Here is an 18,771-nt window from a genome sequence, read left to right as displayed (position 1 = left end):
CTGGGAAGATCTATGTATATTAATGTTTATTACCCGCTTCCCAGACTATAAGCATCAGCTGTCCGCTTTCCCCCTTTGCTTTTTTTACTTTAAATTCTTTAATTATTAGCTAAATCCATGTACAGCAGCTCCACACGCCCTGCCCTGATGATATATCTCACTGACTCATTTCTATCTTTCTAGATCTATAAAAAATGTTTTATTAGTTAGAAAATTAGCCTGAAATGTCAGAGAATGACCGTCTGTAAAAGCTGATGTTATAAACGCGTTTGATACGGATGTCATACAGATGCGAGACAGGTGAGAGAAGTCGCATCGTACTCACAAGACAATCATCCTACTGTTCAGGATTATCCGACTAATTTTATTTCACCCGATGAGTGCGATCCCTTAAATGCGACATGTTAGTAACGGCTGATTGACATCAAACTGGCCATAGATATAAGTATTGGGGAGCCAGACTGCAGACTTAAAATGCAAAAGGGGAGAAAGGAGGAAACTTAAAATTAGTTTTGTAAATTTTGTTTGAAAAATAAGAAATTGCTGATTAAACTTTTACCAAAAAAAATAAATCTGATGTGAAGTAGACATGTGGTAAATGTTAGTTATACCATACAAAATAGTTAATACATATCTGGTTTAAAGGCATAAAAATTAAAAGTCCAACATTTTTTTTGTAAAATTTTCGATATTTTCATAAATAAACGCAAAAAAAATGCCAAATCCTAAATTTACCACTAACATGAAGCACAATGTGTCACGAAAAAACAGTTTCAGAATCAGCGGGATCCGATGAAGCTCCAGAGTTATTACCTCCATAAAGTGACACTGGTCAGGATTGTAAAAAATTGGCCCGGTCAGGAAGGTGAAAACAGACGCGAGAGTGACGGGGTTAAAGGGATGTTTGTTCAGAAGAATATGTATTATGGAGCTTTTCTGTGGAGTCAGACCAGACAATCTCTCCTTGGCTCCCCGTGTGCATCAGTAAGCGCCCATGACCCCGGTGCCGGCTCTCTAGTTGTCCTTTCTACACATTGATAGGTACTAACCGCTGTGTACCGGGTGCTCCCCACAACACCGTCCTTCCGGGTTCTGTGACTTCATCCGTCAGGCGTACATGTGCCCTTTTTTCCTCCTTCAGAGACAAACGCAGATCTTTTTGCGCACTTGCTGCCTATTTTAGTGTTTATATCGAGGCAGATGTTGAGAGTTATCTCCATTTAAAGAAGAATAAGAAAGCGGTAACCCGTCTTTTAATAGAACGGAAGGTTCTCTCCTCTTAGTGATCCCAGAGGATCCTGTCCAGGAGGGAGGCCGTGTCCTCATGGTGACATCATGAGATCTCAAAATACAATCACTGGTAAATGGTAACCGTCCTTCCCCCAATCTCCATAACGGTGAATTAGGAGAGAAGAAACCAATGGATGGAAATGTGGAGCTTTCTCCAGCTCCTCTGTGGTTCCATCCCTGGAAACGAAACTTGGAGAAGTTGTGTTTCTTAGTACGGCTGCTCCATCTGACTGACGAGGGTCTTCTCTGTCCCTCTCCTCAGGGTCCTCATCCTCCGAGTGCAGAGCAGAGAGCATTAGGCTTTGGCCTCGCTGATTATCACTTCATACTTGAGGCCACAATGTGCTGGGACCTCTGTACCGGTGGTGAGGACCACAACAATGTAATTTATTCCCTGATACATAACCATAGAATTACTAGTTCTGAGAGACGAGTCTCATATATAGACAGATACACGGCAGGTCATGTATTCAGTCTGTGTGTCTCCACAGATGGATCCAGGAGGAGAAATCCACCAGAGAGATGTTCCCGTCCTCTGTATTCACAGGACTGTCCAGAGGAGAATCACAACATCCCGGAGGATCATCAGGTAGATGACACTGAAGTCCCCACAACATCGGACCATGAAGTGATGGGACCTGAGCTCATCTTACATTTTTATTTTTAGGGTGAAGATCTGGTTGATATTAAGGTTGAGGTTATACATGGAGCACAAGAGGCGATCGCAATATGGGCCGATCAGCAGGGTGAGGAGGGAGACTGTCATGTCTGTTCTGTGGTCACCTACTACTACTCCCATAATTTCATCATAACATGTGTGGTAGATCGCTCACACGGAGGTAGACACAGGTACACTGTTTCTTTAAAAACTTCTCGTTGGTTTATTGAAATGCAGCATAAACCAACACTGAGTCCATAAAAGAAATCACGGCCCTTTGGCCAAAAAGTTCTCGTTGGTTTATTAAAATGCAGCATAAACCAACACTGAGTCCATAAAAGAAATCACGGCCCTTTGGCCAAAACAGGAAACAAAGCAAAATGGTAACACAAAAGCACAGTCTTTGTGATAGCAGGGATCCACCTGCTGAGAGTTCAGCAACTCCACTTGGTTCAAGAAAAACAAACACAAGATCCTCTCTGGAGCTAGCTTCTCCAGACACTGAACACTGAATGCCTCAGTAGGACTTGTATTTAAATCAAAGACCACACTCTGAGATGGAGATATGGTGAATGACCTCCCACCCTTCACAATGATCATTCACAAAAAACACTCCCTTTTAACATGGAAGTTTAACCTCTTTAAGCAAATAGCATGTTGGAGCAAATTTCATGGTTTCAATTCACAGAAGCTAATAGCCTCCATGAAATATATCTTCCCTCTATCACTTTACCAGTGACTTTGCCACACATGACACAATCTATTCCGTCACTGTGTGTTTCCTACAGATGGATTCAGGAGGAGAAATCCACCAGAGAGATATCCACGTCCTCTGTATTCCCAGGACTGTCCAGAGGAGAATCACAATGTCACGGAGAGTCATCAGGTAGACTGTGCTGAGCCCTGTACCGGATCTGTATATAGGGGACATTTCTGATTGAGGTCATAGATGTCACAGATTTTCGTGGTTTCTTGTATTGTGCTGATTGTTACATCTGATATATCAGGAGGAAGATCCAACTAGGAATAAAGTGAAGGACGAGACAGAAGAAGAAGCGATGACGGGGGGGGATCAGCCGTGTGTGAGTGACGGGAAGGAGGAGATTCCAGTAGATGTTTCCACAGGTATGTAATAATGACCGGCGTGTGATCATGATGATGACCGGCGTGTGATGATGATGATGACCGGTGTGTGATATTGTATGAAGTCTCCGGTGCAGTGAAGCTTTATCTGCTGTCCTCATCACAGCAGAAGCGTCCGGTGATGGCGCGGCTGCTCCTGCAGAGTCCGGCTGTGCACCGATGAATAACGGGGCCGCCTTCACACCTCTTCTTTATGATTAGGAATCACGTATTAGTTTTCCTTCACCTTCTATAATATTCCTTCCATCCTTTACGTCCATATTTTCCTTACACAAGTCCCTGCTTCCATATAAATGACTGAGCCTGTGTTCCAGGTTATGAATCTCCCTGTCCTATGGATCTCGGTGATGTAGCAGCCACTGCCTGGTGCTGACGAGTGACGACACATGTCACATGTAGAGTCGTCCTACCTGTCGCCTCTGTTTGCCTCCCACTGCCTCCTACACTGAGGCCGGCGTTCTGGTCCCTCCTCATCCAGGCCGACCGCCCGGTGGCATGAAGACCCCTATGGTAAGTCAGTAAGTGCCATGCTATGGAGGTGTGGGTCAGACATACTGCTGTCGTCCCTCTGCCACTATGGAGGCCATCTTGGATGTCGGAGGACCAGAACACAGGTCTTAGTCAGAGACAAGCGGAGGACACCAGGTAGGTGACAGTACATGACAGTTGTTTAGTCCTCTGTGCCGGGTGGGGAATTGCTTCATCATAAAAGGGATTAGGAGCTCATATCTACAAACAGCTGCGATGGCCGCATCTAGAGTTGTCGTTATCTGACATCATGTTGGTTTTTGAGATCTAGTTCAACCAACGTATAAACATGGAGACTAAATACTACCCAGAGGGGGCGCCCTTTACCATGCACGGATTATATCCCCTGTCAGCGTCTCATTTATGGTGAATCTTGTAATATGGAGAGGTTCACTATATGGAGAATAGTATTGGGCCACACGCATTAATCACTGCAGTCTGGCTTCTCCTTCAGGCCCTGTTGTCCCCCCGGTGTATAACATCCAGCCCTGTCCCACCCCCCAGTATATAACATGTGGCTCCTCGGTATGTATTGGTTACAATTTCAACTACTGGGTGTATAGATCCTGGGGGGCATACTCAGGGGGTGATATGTGCAGGAGAGGCCAGATGTTATACAGGGGTTATATTCACAATAACCAGGGTGTACTTTATTATAAGAGCACATTGTGATTTTGGGAACGTCCCTTTAGAAGAATCTTCACTCTCGGTCTCTCCAGACAAACAAGATGTCGTCTAGGAATCGTCCCCCCATCTGAGCCTCTAACGTGAATAAATAATTCTCTTTCCAACAGTGAAATACATAAATTACCAAAAGAAGGTAAGAAGACGTCCTCATCCAGGTTCCGAAAGTTTTAAATTTTTTTTTTTTCTACCAATAAATTGGATGAAATTCTTTTTCCGACAAGAATTGTTACCAAAGAAAGAAACTGCTGCTCAGATTCCCGGCCGTTCCTCCGACATTTATGAATGACATGATAACTGGGTGTCACCGTTCTCCATACATGTGTCCCCACACTTCTCACACTCAGCGCTGATTGGACAATGTAGGGGAACAATGGTAACGCCCAGTTGTCAGTATTTCCTTACATTTATAGGGTGAATAGCAGGAGAACTGCGCAGCTTAGTGACCAATAACATTATGACTCCGGAAATGAGAGGAGGAAAAATAAAAAAATCAATAAAATAATGTATCTGTAAGGCCGATAATGGGGGAAATGATTTACAGATAAAATGACCAAACTGTTAGAACCTTGCTCTTAGGTTTTTTCCTTTGCTGGTCACATGACCTTGTTGGTCTATTTAATCCTGCTCCGCCCTTCTGGCTTTGCTGGACTTCATTGTATATCTACTTTCTAGCTAGCCTGTGCTCTGTGTCTTGCTCTGTTAGTTTGCTTGGTCTACGGACCTCTATGTTCTATATATTTTGTTTGTTCGTCTGTCTGCTACTATTTCTGTTAGGAGGTGTCCCATATTCCTCCCAGTCCTTAGTACTTGTAGGGATTCCTTCCCCACATCTATAGGTCTCCGTACAGACTAGCTTAGGACTTTAGCAGGTCTGATCGCAGGATCAGGTTCCCTGTTACATCATAGGGATTCAGCTGAGTTCTATTGCAGGGACAGATCTCCTCTCTTTCCTTAGCTCTGGTAGCAGAACATATCACAAACAACTTACAATCCTAGAATGTTCTGGTTGGAGGGGATCACCTCCAGGGTCCCCGTATCCAGCCCCCTGCTCAATGCAGGACTCACCATCTCAGACAGATGTCTGTCCGGCCTCTGTTGGATTGTTTCTTCCATTCTTGATGGTTTATTTCTCATTACTGACCTCGCTGTATGAGGAGCTTTTTTGTGGGGGATGAGTTGTTTTTCTCATCTTGTTACTTTATCATCTTTATTCTGCTGTTATTTTTTAGAATTTTTCTCTCTTCATGAGCTGCACAAGTTGAGTGATAAAACGACCGTCCACCCTGAGACTGAGAAGCGACTATACGGTTATCATATATAGACTCCCTTCCTTGTGTCCTCCATCTGCCTCCTGTAACGGTGAACCGATGGAGGAAACCTGGCCGTTCCTAATAATAAGGCGCTTACACACAGTCTCCATACAGCCGGTCCCAGAGGTTTCCCGGCTTCCATCTTTTCACCACTGTACAGTGATCTGGACTTACAGCACAGACACCGGGGCTGCTCCACATAGTAGTGCTGGCTGGTAGAGCGAGCTGGCAGAAGAAGGTCGACATGTCAGATCTGACCCAAAGATGGCAGGTGCTAGACAATCAAGAAGCGGGACGAGGTCAGAATCAGGAAGACGAGTAACAATGGTCCTGTAGATGGAGGCCTAAGTCATCCCGGGGTATTATGGAAGCCAGACAAGGTTACCAAAAACAAACAGGAGCAATGAAAGCAGGTGCAGAATACATCTGTAACTGGTGACGCCCCGCAGACTGCTGGGAGATTAATAGGATGTGGCGCTGCCCCATAGGTCACAACACAGGAAGGCAGGGGAGGGTGGGGTAGACGTACTACTGCACTCCCCATACCACTGCACTGGCCGTCCTGGAAGCCGGGGGAAGAGACCACCGATCTGAGCTGAGGGGGCAGCGGAGGGCAGAGGACCCCATAGGGGACTGTACAGGGAAATGTGTAGTGTTCAGTCCCGGGGTGGAGGGTCGCTGTAACTGCGGTAATACAACTGATCCAAGCCAATAACAATATATTTATTTCATTTTCTTTTAGGACTTTTCTACAATAAATACTTTGTTTCTTTTCAGACATTTTTGTGTTGCCAAATCCTGGCGGCCATAAACCATAAGCGATGTATTGTTACATGGTGACAGTATTCCTCATTGTTCCCATATAATAGACATAACGTCCTGATCAGTCTTTATTACACAAGAATAAGAGGAATAAACTTCATGAATTGTAAGAATAGACGAGATGGAAATAGGAAACTTTGTCCCCGGAGTCTCCACAGAAATCTGCGTATTTCTTCTTCCGTCTCAGGATTCTCGGTTCCGGGGTAAAATCTCTATTCAGTTAGGAAACATTGTTCCATCACTGAGATCGGAGGTGACGGCCGCTCCTGATAAGATTCTGTGTAGGGGGAGGGGAGAGGAGGGCGGGGCTAGAGGCCGAGCTCCTCCCATCTACATGGACTCTGACCAGTAGTGACCGTCCTCTCCTATCTCAGTAATGGGACGCGTACACCCGGCGTCAGAGGCTCAATGCAGTGAGGAGGAGAAGCCACGCGCATGCGGTAGGTTTGTCATGTTCTCAAGCCCCCAAAGCCGTGATGACATGCTAAGTGGGACGACTACTCTGGGGTCACGAGCGCCTCATCGACAAGTCAAAGGCCTCATTTACATATCATAAACTTTAGAAATACAATACTTTTTCTAAAGATCTGTTTGTGTGTTTAATGTAATAGAGATGTTAGACGGAGAGTTTATATCTGCAGACACAGCTGCTGCGGGTTCTGGGGGCACAGGGAACGGACAGTTTCCCTTTAAACATAATTTTTAAGGACATATATTTAGTGTTTTGGGCAGGGGCGGATGTATCACATGTGCAGTAGGTTCAGCTGCATATAGACCAAGTAATGTAGGGAGGCTCCAGGGGATAAGGAGGCTCTGTGGTGTAGGGAGGCTCCAGGGGATAAGGAGGATCCATGGTGTAGGGAGGCTCCAGGGCATAAGCAGGCTCTGTGGTGTAGGGAGGCTGCAGGGGATAAGGAGGATCCATGGTGTAGGGAGGCTCCAGGGGATGATAAGGATCCGTGGCGTAGGGAGGCTCCAGGGGATAAGGAGGATCCGTGGTGTACGGAGGCTCCAGGGGATAAGGAGGATCCGTGGTGTAGGGAGGCTCCAGGGGATAAGGAGGATCCGTGGTGTAGGGAGGCTCCAGGGGATAAGGATGATTCGTGGTGTAGGGAGGCTCCAGGGGATAAGGATGATTCGTGGTCTAGGGAGGCTCCAGGGGATAAGGAGGATGCATGGTGTAGGGAGGCTCCAGGGGATAAGGAGGATCCGCAGTGTAGGGAGGCTCCAGGGGATGATGAGGATCCTTGGTGTAGGCAGGCTCCAGGGGATGATGAGGATCCTTGGTGTAGGCAGGCTCCAGGGGATGATGAGGATCCGTGGTGTAGGGAGGCTCCAGGGGATGATGAGGATCCGTGGTGTAGGGAGGCTCCAGGGGATAAGGAGGATCCATGGTGTAGGGAGGCTCCAGGGGATAAGCAGGCTCTGTGGTGTAGGAAGGCTCCAGGGGATAAGCAGGCTCTGTGGTGTAGGGAGGCTCCAGGGGATAAGGAGGATCCGTGGTGTAGGGAGGCTCCAGGGAATGATGAGGATCCGTGGCGTAGGGAGGCTCCAGGGGATAAGGAGGATCCGTGGTGTAGGGAGGCTCCAGGGGATAAGGAGGATCCGTGGTGTAGGGAGGCTCCAGGGGATAAGGAGGATCCGTGGTGTAGGGAGGCTCCAGGGGATAAGCATGATTCGTGGTGTAGGGAGGCTCCAGGGGATAAGGATGATTCGTGGTCTAGGGAGGCTCCAGGGGATAAGGAGGATCCGTGGTGTAGGGAGGCTCCAGGGGATAAGGAGGATCCGTGGTGTAGGGAGGCTCCAGGGGATGATGAGGATCCTTGGTGTAGGGAGGCTGCAGGGGATGATGAGGATCCGTGGTGTAGGGAGGCTCCAGGGGATAAGGAGGATCCGTGGTGTAGGGAGGCTCCAGGGGATAAGGAGGATCCGTGGTGTAGGGAGGCTCCAGGGGATAAGGATGATTCGTGGTGTAGGGAGGCTCCAGGGGATAAGGATGATTCGTGGTCTAGGGAGGCTCCAGGGGATAAGGAGGATCCATGGTGTAGGGAGGCTCCAGGGGATAAGGAGGATCCGTAGTGTAGGGAGGCTCCAGGGGATGATGAGGATCCTTGGTGTAGGGAGGCTCCAGGGGATGATGAGGATCCGTGGTGTAGGGAGGCTCCAGGGGATGATGAGGATCCGTGGTGTAGGAAGGCTCCAGGGGATAAGGAGGATCCGTGGTGTAGAGAGGCTCCAGGGGATAAGGAGGATCCATGGTGTGGGGAGGCTCCAGGGGATAAACAGGCTCTGTGGTGTAGGGAGGCTCCGGGGGATAAGCAGGCTCTGTGGTGTAGGGAGGCTCCAGGGGATAAGGAGGATCCGTGGTGTAGGGAGGCTCCAGGGGATAAGGAGGATCCGTGGTGTAGAGAGGCTCCAGGGGATAAGGAGGATCCATGGTGTAGGGAGGCTCCAGGGGATAAACAGGCTCTGTGGTGTAGGGAGGCTCCAGGGGATAAGGAGGATCTGTGGTGTAGGGAGGCTCCAGGGGATAAGGATGATCCGTGGTGTAGGGAGGCTCCAGGGGATAAATAGGCTCTGTGGTGTAGGGAGGCTCCAGGGGATAAGGAGGATCCGTGGGGTAGGGAGGCTCCAGGGGATAAGGAGGATCCGTGGTGTAGGGAGGCTCCAGGGGATAAACAGGCTCTGTGGTTTAGGGAGGCTCCAGGGGGTAAGGAGGATCCGTGGGGTAGGGAGGCTCCAGGGGATAAGGAGGATCCGTAGTGTAGGGAGGCTCCAGGGGATAAACAGGCTCTGTGGTGTAGGGAGGCTCCAGGGGGTAAGGAGGATCCATGGTGTAGGGAGGCTCCATGGGATAAGGAGGCTCTGTGGTGTAGGGAGGCTCCAGGGGATAAGGAGGATCCGTGGTGTAGGGAGGCTCCATGGGATAAGGAGGCTCTGTGGTGTAGGGAGGCTCCAGGGGATAAGGAGGCTCTGTAGTGTAGGGAGGCTCCAGGGGATAAGCAGGCTCTGTGGTGTAGGGAGGCTCCAGGGAATAAGCAGGCTCTATGGTGTAGGGAGGCTCCGGGGGATAAGCAGGCTCTGTGGTGTAGGGAGGCTCCAGGGGATAATCAGACTCCGTGGTGTAGGGAGGCTCCAGAGGATAAGGAGGATCCGTGGTGTAGGGAAGCTCCAGGGGATAAGGAGGATCCGTGGTGTAGGGAGGCTCCAGGGGATAAGCAGGCTCTGTGGTGTAGGGAGGCTCCAGGGGATAAGCAGGCTCTGTGGTGTAGGGAGGCTCCAGGGGATAAGCAGACTCCGTGGTGTAGGGAGGCTCCAGAGGATGAGGAGGATCCATGGTGTAGGGAGGCTCCAGGGGATAAGCAGGGTCCGTGGTGTAGTGAGGCTCCAGGGAATAAGCAGGCTCTGTGGTGTAGGGAGGCTCCAGGGGGTAAGGAGGATCCATGGTGTAGGGAGGCTTCAGGGGATGATGAGGATCCATGGTGTAGGGAGGCTCCAGGGGATGATGAGGATCCGTGGTGTAGGGAGGTTCCAGGGGATGATGAGGATCCATGGTGTAGGGATGCTCCAGGGGATGATGAGGATCCGTGGTGTAGGGAGGCTCCAGCGGATAAGGAGGATCCGTGGTGTAGGGAGGCTCCAGGGGATAAGGAGGCTCCGTGGTGTAGGGACGCTCCAGGGGATAAGGAGGATCTGTGGTGTAGGGAGGCTCCAGGGGATAAGCAGGCTCTGTGGTGTAAGGAGGCTCCAGGGGGTAAGGAGGATCCATGGTGTAGGGAGGCTCCAGGGGATGATGAGGATCCGTGGTGTAGGGAGGCTCCAGGGGATGATGAGGATCCGTGGTGTAGGGAGACTCCAGGGGATAAGGAGGATCCGTGGTGTAGGGAGGCTCCAGGGGATAAGGAGGATCCGTGGTGTAGGGAGGCTCCAGGGGACAAGGAGGGTCCGTGGTGTAGGGAGGCTCCAGGGGATAAGTAGGATCTGTGGTGTAGGGAGGCTCCAGGGGATAAGGAGGATCCGTGGGGTAGGGAGGCTCCAGGGGATAAGGAGGATCCGTTGTGTAGGGAGGCTCCAGGGGATAAACAGGCTCTGTGGTGTAGGGAGGCTCCAGGGGGTAAGGAGGATCCGTGGGGTAGGGAGGCTCCAGGGGATAAGGAGGATCCGTAGTGTAGGGAGGCTCCAGGGGATAAACAGGCTCTGTGGTGTAGGGAGGCTCCAGGGGGTAAGGAGGATCCATGGTGTAGGGAGGCTCCATGGGATAAGGAGGCTCTGTGGTGTAGGGAGGCTCCAGGGGATAAGGAGGATCCGTGGTGTAGGGAGGCTCCATGGGATAAGGAGGCTCTGTGGTGTAGGGAGGCTCCAGGGGATAAGGAGGCTCTGTAGTGTAGGGAGGCTCCAGGGGATAAGCAGGCTCTGTGGTGTAGGGAGGCTCCGGGGGATAAGCAGGCTCTGTGGTGTAGGGAGGCTCCAGGGGATAAGCAGACTCCGTGGTGTAGGGAGGCTCCAGAGGATAAGGAGGATCCGTGGTGTAGGGAAGCTCCAGGGGATAAGGAGGATCCGTGGTGTAGGGAGGCTCCAGGGGATAAGCAGGCTCTGTGGTGTAGGGAGGCTCCAGGGGATAAGCAGGCTCTGTGGTGTAGGGAGGCTCCAGGGGATAAGCAGACTCCGTGGTGTAGGGAGGCTCCAGAGGATAAGGAGGATCCATGGTGTAGGGAGGCTCCAGGGGATAAGCAGGGTCCGTGGTGTAGTGAGGCTCCAGGGAATAAGCAGGCTCTGTGGTGTAGGGAGGCTCCAGGGGGTAAGGAGGATCCATGGTGTAGGGAGGCTTCAGGGGATGATGAGGATCCATGGTGTAGGGAGGCTCCAGGGGATGATGAGGATCCGTGGTGTAGGGAGGCTCCAGGGGATGATGAGGATCCATGGTGTAGGGATGCTCCAGGGGATGATGAGGATCCGTGGTGTAGGGAGGCTCCAGCGGATAAGGAGGATCCGTGGTGTAGGGAGGCTCCAGGGGATAAGGAGGCTCCGTGGTGTAGGGACGCTCCAGGGGATAAAGAGGATCTGTGGTGTAGGGAGGCTCTAGGGGATAAGCAGGCTCTGTGGTGTAAGGAGGCTCCAGGGGGTAAGGAGGATCCATGGTGTAGGGAGGCTCCAGGGGATGATGAGGATCCGTGGTGTAGGGAGGCTCCAGGGGATGATGAGGATCCGTGGTGTAGGGAGACTCCAGGGGATAAGGAGGATCCGTGGTGTAGGGAGGCTCTAGGGGATAAGGAGGATCCGTGGTGTAGGGAGGCTCCAGGGGATAAGGAGGGTCCGTGGTGTAGGGAGGCTCCAGGGGATAAGGAGGATCTGTGGTGTAGGGAGGCTCCAGGGGATAAGCAGGCTCTGTGGTGTAGGGAGGCTCCAGGGGATAAGCAGGCTCTGTGGTGTAGGGAGGCTCCAGGGGATAAGCAGGCTCTGTGGTGTAGGGAGGCTCCAGGAGATAAGGAGGATCCGTAGTGTAGGGAGGCTCCAGGGGATGATGAGGATCCTTGGTGTAGGGAGGCTCCAGGGGATGATGAGGATCCGTGGTGTAGGGAGGCTCCAGGGGATGATGAGGATCCATGGTGTAGGGAGGCTCCAGCGGATAAGGAGGATCCGTGGTGTAGGGAGGTTCCAGGGGATAAGGAGGATCCGTGGTGTAGGGAGGCTCCAGGGGATGATGAGGATCCGTGGTGTAGGGAGGCTCCAGGGGATAAGCAGGCTCCGTGGTGTAGGGAGGCTCCAGGGGATGATGAGGATCCGTGGTGTAGGGAGGCTCCAGGGGATAAGGAGGATCCGTGGTGTAGGCAGGCTCCAGGGGATGATGAGGATCCATGGTGTAGGGAGGCTCCAGGGGGTAAGGAGGATCCGTGGTGTAGGGAGGCTCCAGGGGATAAGAAGGATCCGTGGTGTAGGGAGGCTCCAGGGGATAAGAAGGATCCGTGGTGTAGGGTGGTTAATGGAATAAGGAGGCTCCAGAGGGGACATGGAGGCCCATTTGCACTACAGGTTGCTCACATACTGGAATCGTTGCACTTTCTGCCACTGTAGATTTTTCTTCTCAGACATTGGGAGAAGGACTCCCCTGGGTCCGGTAATTAGGATTTAACCCTGTAATATGATTTTGGTGCTATTTCATTCTTCTAAGGGTTCGTATCATGTCCTTAGTAGGGTTCAGCGAGTATGTTCTGTCCGAGTATGGTCGGACCGAGCTCCAAGTATTTACAGCAGCTCGGTGATAAGGTTAGATCGCTCCCGTGTGTATGATTTGCAACTGTTTGACAGTTTTATTACATGGGAGGAATGTGTAAGAAATAGACATTCCTCACATGTAATAAAGCTGTCAAACAGTCGCAAATCAAGCGATTCAACCATATCACCGAGCAGCTATAAATACTCGGAGCTCGGCCCGAGCATATTCGCCAAAAGGGTTAATAGAACATACTCGCTCAACACTAGTCCTTAGGCATACTGTGGACATGATTACGGTGGCCACCTTTATGAAGCCCACCTTCGTGATTAGACAATCTCATTTGCATGCAGTAATAAAAGATTAAAACTCCATTGTTAATTGTGTGGACACTTTTCTACACTGAGGGCATGATAGGAAGCTTGAGAGAGTGAAATGGCACTGGTGGTACATTAAGGGGGTAAATCCTGATGACAGGTTCCCTTTAAGAACTGTCTATTTGCTGTCTAGTCTCTGCCACCCCTGACTTGTGCCAATGTCACCAGTTTATAAGTGTTATTCACTTTACCCGTCATTGTGTTAATGTTATGGCATGTAGTTGTCTTCCTTATTACCGGTACTTTCACTGACGAGGGTCTTCATTGTGAGATCCAGAAAATACATTCAGAAATCTCTTTTGTGTTGTAGATTAGATGTGATTTTTTTTCTATCTTTCATCCTGATAGGAAATCCTTGTGGGAATAAAGGTTTATCACTAAATTGTAAAAAAGAAGATATCAGGAAGCACTCTAATGGAGAAAACCTCATCACCCTTCCTGCACCTCCTGGACTTTACAGCACTTCACCTTCTTATAATCCTCCTGATCATGAGGAATCATCTCCTGAGCAATCTCACATTGTTACCACAATTCCAGGTGACACAGTGGATACAAGACTTCAGTGTGACAAGCAACTTACTAAAAGCTCAGCTCAGACACAAAGAAAACACAAAGGAGAAAAGCCATACTCCTGTTCAGAATGTGGGAAATGCTTTACAAAGAAATATAATCTTATTACACATCAGAGAAGTCACACAGGAGAGAAGCCATATTCATGTACAGAATGTGGGAAATGCTTTACAGATAAAGGGAATCTTATTACACATCAGAGAATTCACACAGGAGAGAAGCCGTATTCATGTTCAGAATGTGGGAAATGCTTTACATATAAATCAAGATTTATTACACATCAGAGAATTCACACAGGAGAAAAAACATTTTCATGTTCAGTATGTGGGAAATGCTTTACAGATAAAAGGACTCTTATTAGACATCAGAAAACTCACACAGGAGAGAAGCCATATTCCTGTTCAGAATGTGGGAAATGCTTTACATATAAATCAAATTGTGTTATACATGAGAGAATTCACACAGGAGAAAAGACATTTTTATGTTCAGTATGTGGGAAATGCTTTATTGATAAAAAGACTCTTATTAGACATCAGAAAACTCACACAGGAGAGAAGCCATATTCCTGTTCAGAATGTGGGAAATGCTTTACAGAGAAATCAAAATGTGTTAGACATGAGAGAATTCACACAGGAGAAAAGCCATTTTCATGTTTGGAATGTGGGAAGTTCTTCACGGAAAAAGGGAGTCTTATTATACATCAGAGAATTCACACAGGAGAGACTCCATATTCATGTTCAGAATGTGGGAAATGCTTTACAGATAAAGGGACTCTTATTAGACATCAGAAAACTCACACAGGAGAGAAGCCATATTCCTGTTCAGAATGTGGGAAATGCTTTACAGAGAAATCAAAATGTGTTAGACATGAGAGAATTCACACAGGAGAAAAGCCATTTTCATGTTTGGAATGTGGGAAGTCCTTCACAGATAAACGGAGTCTTGTGATGCACGAGAGAAGTCACACTGGGGAGAAGCCGTATTCATGTTCACTATGTGGGAAATCTTTTGTAAATAAATCGTATCTTGTTAGACATGAGGGAAGTCATACAGGAAAGAAACTGTAATCATGTACACTGTGTGTTTTAAAATTTTTTAAAAAATTGCTCAGAATAATGAGTACACTTCCTTTGATAAGTAAGATTGTCATTAATATCTCACTGAATACCAGAACAATTTCTAAAATTTTCCTTTCCCCCATGACCAGCGCCACACGAGAGAGGGAATTCACCCAATAAGGACAGGAAGCGTACTGAATAAGAGGGCTGCACCTCTACCCCGCATCATTTTGGTTTCCTGTCCATGAGGGAACCTGAAGCTGAAGAATCAGGAGAGGAAAGTTAAAGGAGAAACTTACCCAGGCCTTGCCTGGAAGAAAGGCTCCTTGTCTATAGTGCCGGTGTCGGGTCCTGGAAGCGCCACCGCTGGTCACTTGAGGGCTCATGTAGATGCGAGCGCTGAAGTTCTTTTGGATGCCTGCTGGCCCCAACAATGTCCCAGGCTTGCGCATGTGCAGGAGGCCCTGGTATTGGTGTGCCCTGATGAAGAGCATGCCGGAGACTTCTGACCTGAAGTGTTGGATTTCACTTCCAGGGGGTCTGGGGAAGGCATGTACAAGGGGGTGGGGGAGTTGCTGTGGCTGGTCCCTCTTTTAAAATCAAGCCTGACTGCCAAAAGAGTGGCTTTTCTCTGGCTCTCCTTCCCCATGTGATATGGAGGAACGGCAGTGCCAGGATCAGAGTTCACGCAGCAATGGCAGTCTCATGAGTTGCAGAAGTGACAGTACCACCAACCACGAATAATGGTGTGATTTGATCCAGCCTCTGAATCTGGTACATTATTAAATTCCAGAATGCTGACTGATCTTTGTGAAATTTCACCATGGTAATTAAGTCCCTTTTTCTTGTCTCTAATTACTAGGAACGACTTAAGAAATGTGGCACAAAAGAATAAGGAGTGAACCCTTTGTAGGGATAAGTTACCTGACTTGTGGCAGAAAAGACTCTGTGCAGATTGTATACAGAAAACCGCATGTGAAGAATCCACTAACTTCATGGATTTGAGATCCGTGATCAGGGCACAAGTTAAGAATTCCCTTGAGACCCTTATTCATAAAAAAAGGAATAGAAAGGGAAGGAAAGGGTCCAAAAAACTATCACCTGATTTAGATGAATCTATAAAGTCGGAAGGTGAATGTGGATTGGATTCTTGTTCCTTTTCATTCTTTAATGGCGATACAGGGGGTAGGCCATGCTATCCTATAAAAGTCGCAGATAGGTTGATTAAGGCTGTGAGAGCTACCATGGGCATCTCGGATGCTACGGCCCCCAAATCCATACAAGAGTTCATGTTTTGTAGATTAGAGAAAAAAAAAAGAGACGCATATTTCTAATTAATGAAAAGATTCAGGCTCTCATTAAGAGAAAAAACGAAGAGAAAGGGTTCACTACCATCATCTTCTAAGAGAAGATACCAAAACAAGACTCATGGAATAAGATCCCAAAGATAGACGTAGCAGTGGCCAATTCATCCAAAAAATCTACCTTGCCTTTTGAGGATGTGGATATTCTGAAAGACCATCTGGATAGAAAGGCCGATGGTTACTTAAGACACACCTGGGAGTCCTCGGTGGGTGCCCTGAAGCCAGCGGTCTCTACGACCTGTACAGCCAGATCTATGATTATCTGGTTGCAACAACTAGAAGGTCAACCGAAGGATAATGTCCCAAGGGAAAAGATCGTGGCTGATGCAGGGAGCATCAGCTTTTATTGCAGATGCCTCAACAGACTCAGTGAGGCTGGCAGCCAGGTTAGCGGGCCTCTTTATTGCCACTCATAGGGCGCTATGGGTAAAAAGTTGGCCTGGGGATGTCCAGTCAAAGACCAAACTGTGTTCAATCCCATGTGATGGGGGCTTTCTTTTTGGTCAAGTTCTGGATGACATCTTGGACAAAGCTGGAGATAAAAAGAAAGGATTCCCCAGTTTGTCTATCCCAGAATACAGGAGTACCTTTTGGAATAGAAGATACGGCCGGAAAAGACCTCCTAGGATCAGGGAAAATAGGAAGTCAGAAGACTAAAAAAAAGGTTTCTTGTTTGGGGGGCCGCCTTCAGGTGGAAGGAAGTCTTCCCAGTGATGTCATTCCCCCGGAAGGAGGAATGCTTTCCCTCTTCCTCCATGCGTACAAATAAAATTCATCCCATGTCTGGATTCTAGGGATAGTGGAAGCAGACCTAAAATTGGAATTCCAGACTATCCTTCCACCCCTGCAAACCTTCATGGTGACACCTCTCCGAAGATCTTCCAAGCAATAGTTAGTCCTGGAGGCAGAGTTTTTGGTCCTCTTGGAGGTACCCATAGAAGAATAAGGAAAGGGATTATATTCCCCCCTTTTCTTGATAAAGAAGCTGGATGGCACTTTCAGAGATATAGTAAATTTGAGAGGTCTGAACAGATTTCTGGTATATCAACCCTTCAAGATGAAGTCAAAACAATCGGCTGTAAAACTTCTGTTTCTAGGTTGCTACATCGTGAGGACCTGCGCCGCGGTCAGCTGACTGTGACACGGGTGCCACGTGATGCCGACGGCGCCCCGCCTATCATGACACGGTATGCATCATCAAAGGTCCTCAAACCTATCGATCAGACTATAGACATCTGGTTTTTTACACACGTGGTGATTGGCGTGGGCACATTTAAAAGGGATCACATTGACACTGACACATACCCCCTGACGAAGGTTCGCCGAAACACGCGTTGGGGTAGATGTACACGTGGTGATCACGCTTCAAAAGTTTGGAAATTTCAAGACTGCTGCATCCCTCTGCAAGACAGCTCACAATTTTGGACATTTCAGAGCCCGTCAAAACTCTCTTCTGACTCATTTTGCCAAAGGAAAGGACGTTGCCTAATAATTAAGCACACCTTATATAGGGTGTTGATGTCATTAGTCAACACCCCTCCTCATTACAGAGATGCACATCACCAGATTTACTTAATTGGTAGTTGGCTCTCAATAATATGCAGCTTGGAGTAGGACAACATGTATAAAAAGTATCATGTGATCAAAATACTCATTTGCCTAATAATTCTGAACACAGTGTATATTCAATAAAGATTTATATATTTTTTACATCTAAGTAATGTTTATGGGCTTTATGTCGCTATTTTTTCCTTGGTCATTTTTCTCAGTTGTTTTTGCGATGCCCTCTCGTTAATCATCCATGAGTCTCCCCGTTGTGGTGGTGTATTAGCTGCGTGATTATGCGGACTCTTCTGTGGTATGTCTTAATGAGAAACGATGCATACTACCATGTTTCAATCCATGCAGAAGCTGAAAAATTCCCGAGAGTGGCCCTATCCATAAACTAGAGAATCAGACATTTTCAGTTCAGGGCCCCGGCCTTTTGGTCTGTCCATGGCTCCGAGAGTATTTACAAAGATCATAGTGGAGATGACAGCGAATCTTTGTGAACAGAACACCCTAATAATTCCATACTTAGACTATTTCCTGATGGTAGGCAGATCACTAGAACCCTGCATACAGGGATGGTGGATCGGCACTCCGTTAGCGTGGTGCACGTGGAGTAGAATATGCAGAAAGGAAGTAATTCCCGGCACTCACGTATTCAGTGAATAATTGCTCACTAGATCGCTCACTCAGCTGCACACGGAGGTAGACACAGGTACGCTTTCTTTATATCTCTGGTTGGTTTATTAGAATGTGGCATAAACCAACATTGAGTCAATGAAAATAAAACAGCCCTTTGGGCAAAACGGGAAAACAAAAAAATAAATTGGTCACGCAAAACACAGTCCTTGTGTTAGCAGGGGTCCACCTGCTCAGAGTCTAGCAACTCCACAAGGTTCAGGTCAGCTCAACACTAACATGTCTGGAGTTTGCCTCCCCAGACTTACTGAACAAGTAATGCCTCAGCAGACCTTGTATTTAGACCCCAGACCGCACCTTCAGGTGGAGATATGGAGAACAACCTCCCCCCGCTCTATGGTTGTTCTTATAAAGACATACATTTTACAAGTGGTGACTTAACCCTTCTCAGCAAATGATATGCTGAAGGAAACTTAACGGCTTTATTTCACTAAAGCTAATGGCCTCAGGAAAACATATCTCCCCTCCAGCACTTTACCAGTGACTTTGTCACATCTTTTATTTCA

The 18,771-nt window shown here is 48.3% G+C and overlaps 1 protein-coding gene across 1 annotated transcript; it reads left to right on the top strand.

The window, feature by feature from the left end:
• Window positions 1–289: 289 nt before the first annotated feature.
• Window positions 290–18,541, top strand: LOC141212362 (uncharacterized). The gene is made up of 6 exons (XM_073664919.1): window positions 290–300; window positions 1,184–1,241; window positions 1,958–2,036; window positions 2,737–2,834; window positions 2,956–3,073; window positions 13,375–18,541. Exons 1-6 carry the CDS (start codon window positions 290–292, stop codon window positions 14,661–14,663), a joined length of 1,653 nt encoding a protein of 550 aa, XP_073521020.1. The 3' UTR covers window positions 14,664–18,541.
• The last annotated feature ends 230 nt before the right edge of the window (window positions 18,542–18,771 follow it).

Source organism: Phyllobates terribilis, unplaced genomic scaffold (assembly GCF_046119375.1).
Source record: "Phyllobates terribilis strain yellow unplaced genomic scaffold, ASM4611937v1 Scaffold_171__1_contigs__length_4068163, whole genome shotgun sequence".
Classification (NCBI taxonomy): Eukaryota; Metazoa; Chordata; class Amphibia; order Anura; family Dendrobatidae; genus Phyllobates; species Phyllobates terribilis.
Note: the sequence above shows the minus strand (reverse complement) of the source record. Positions and strands in the feature narration are given on the sequence as shown.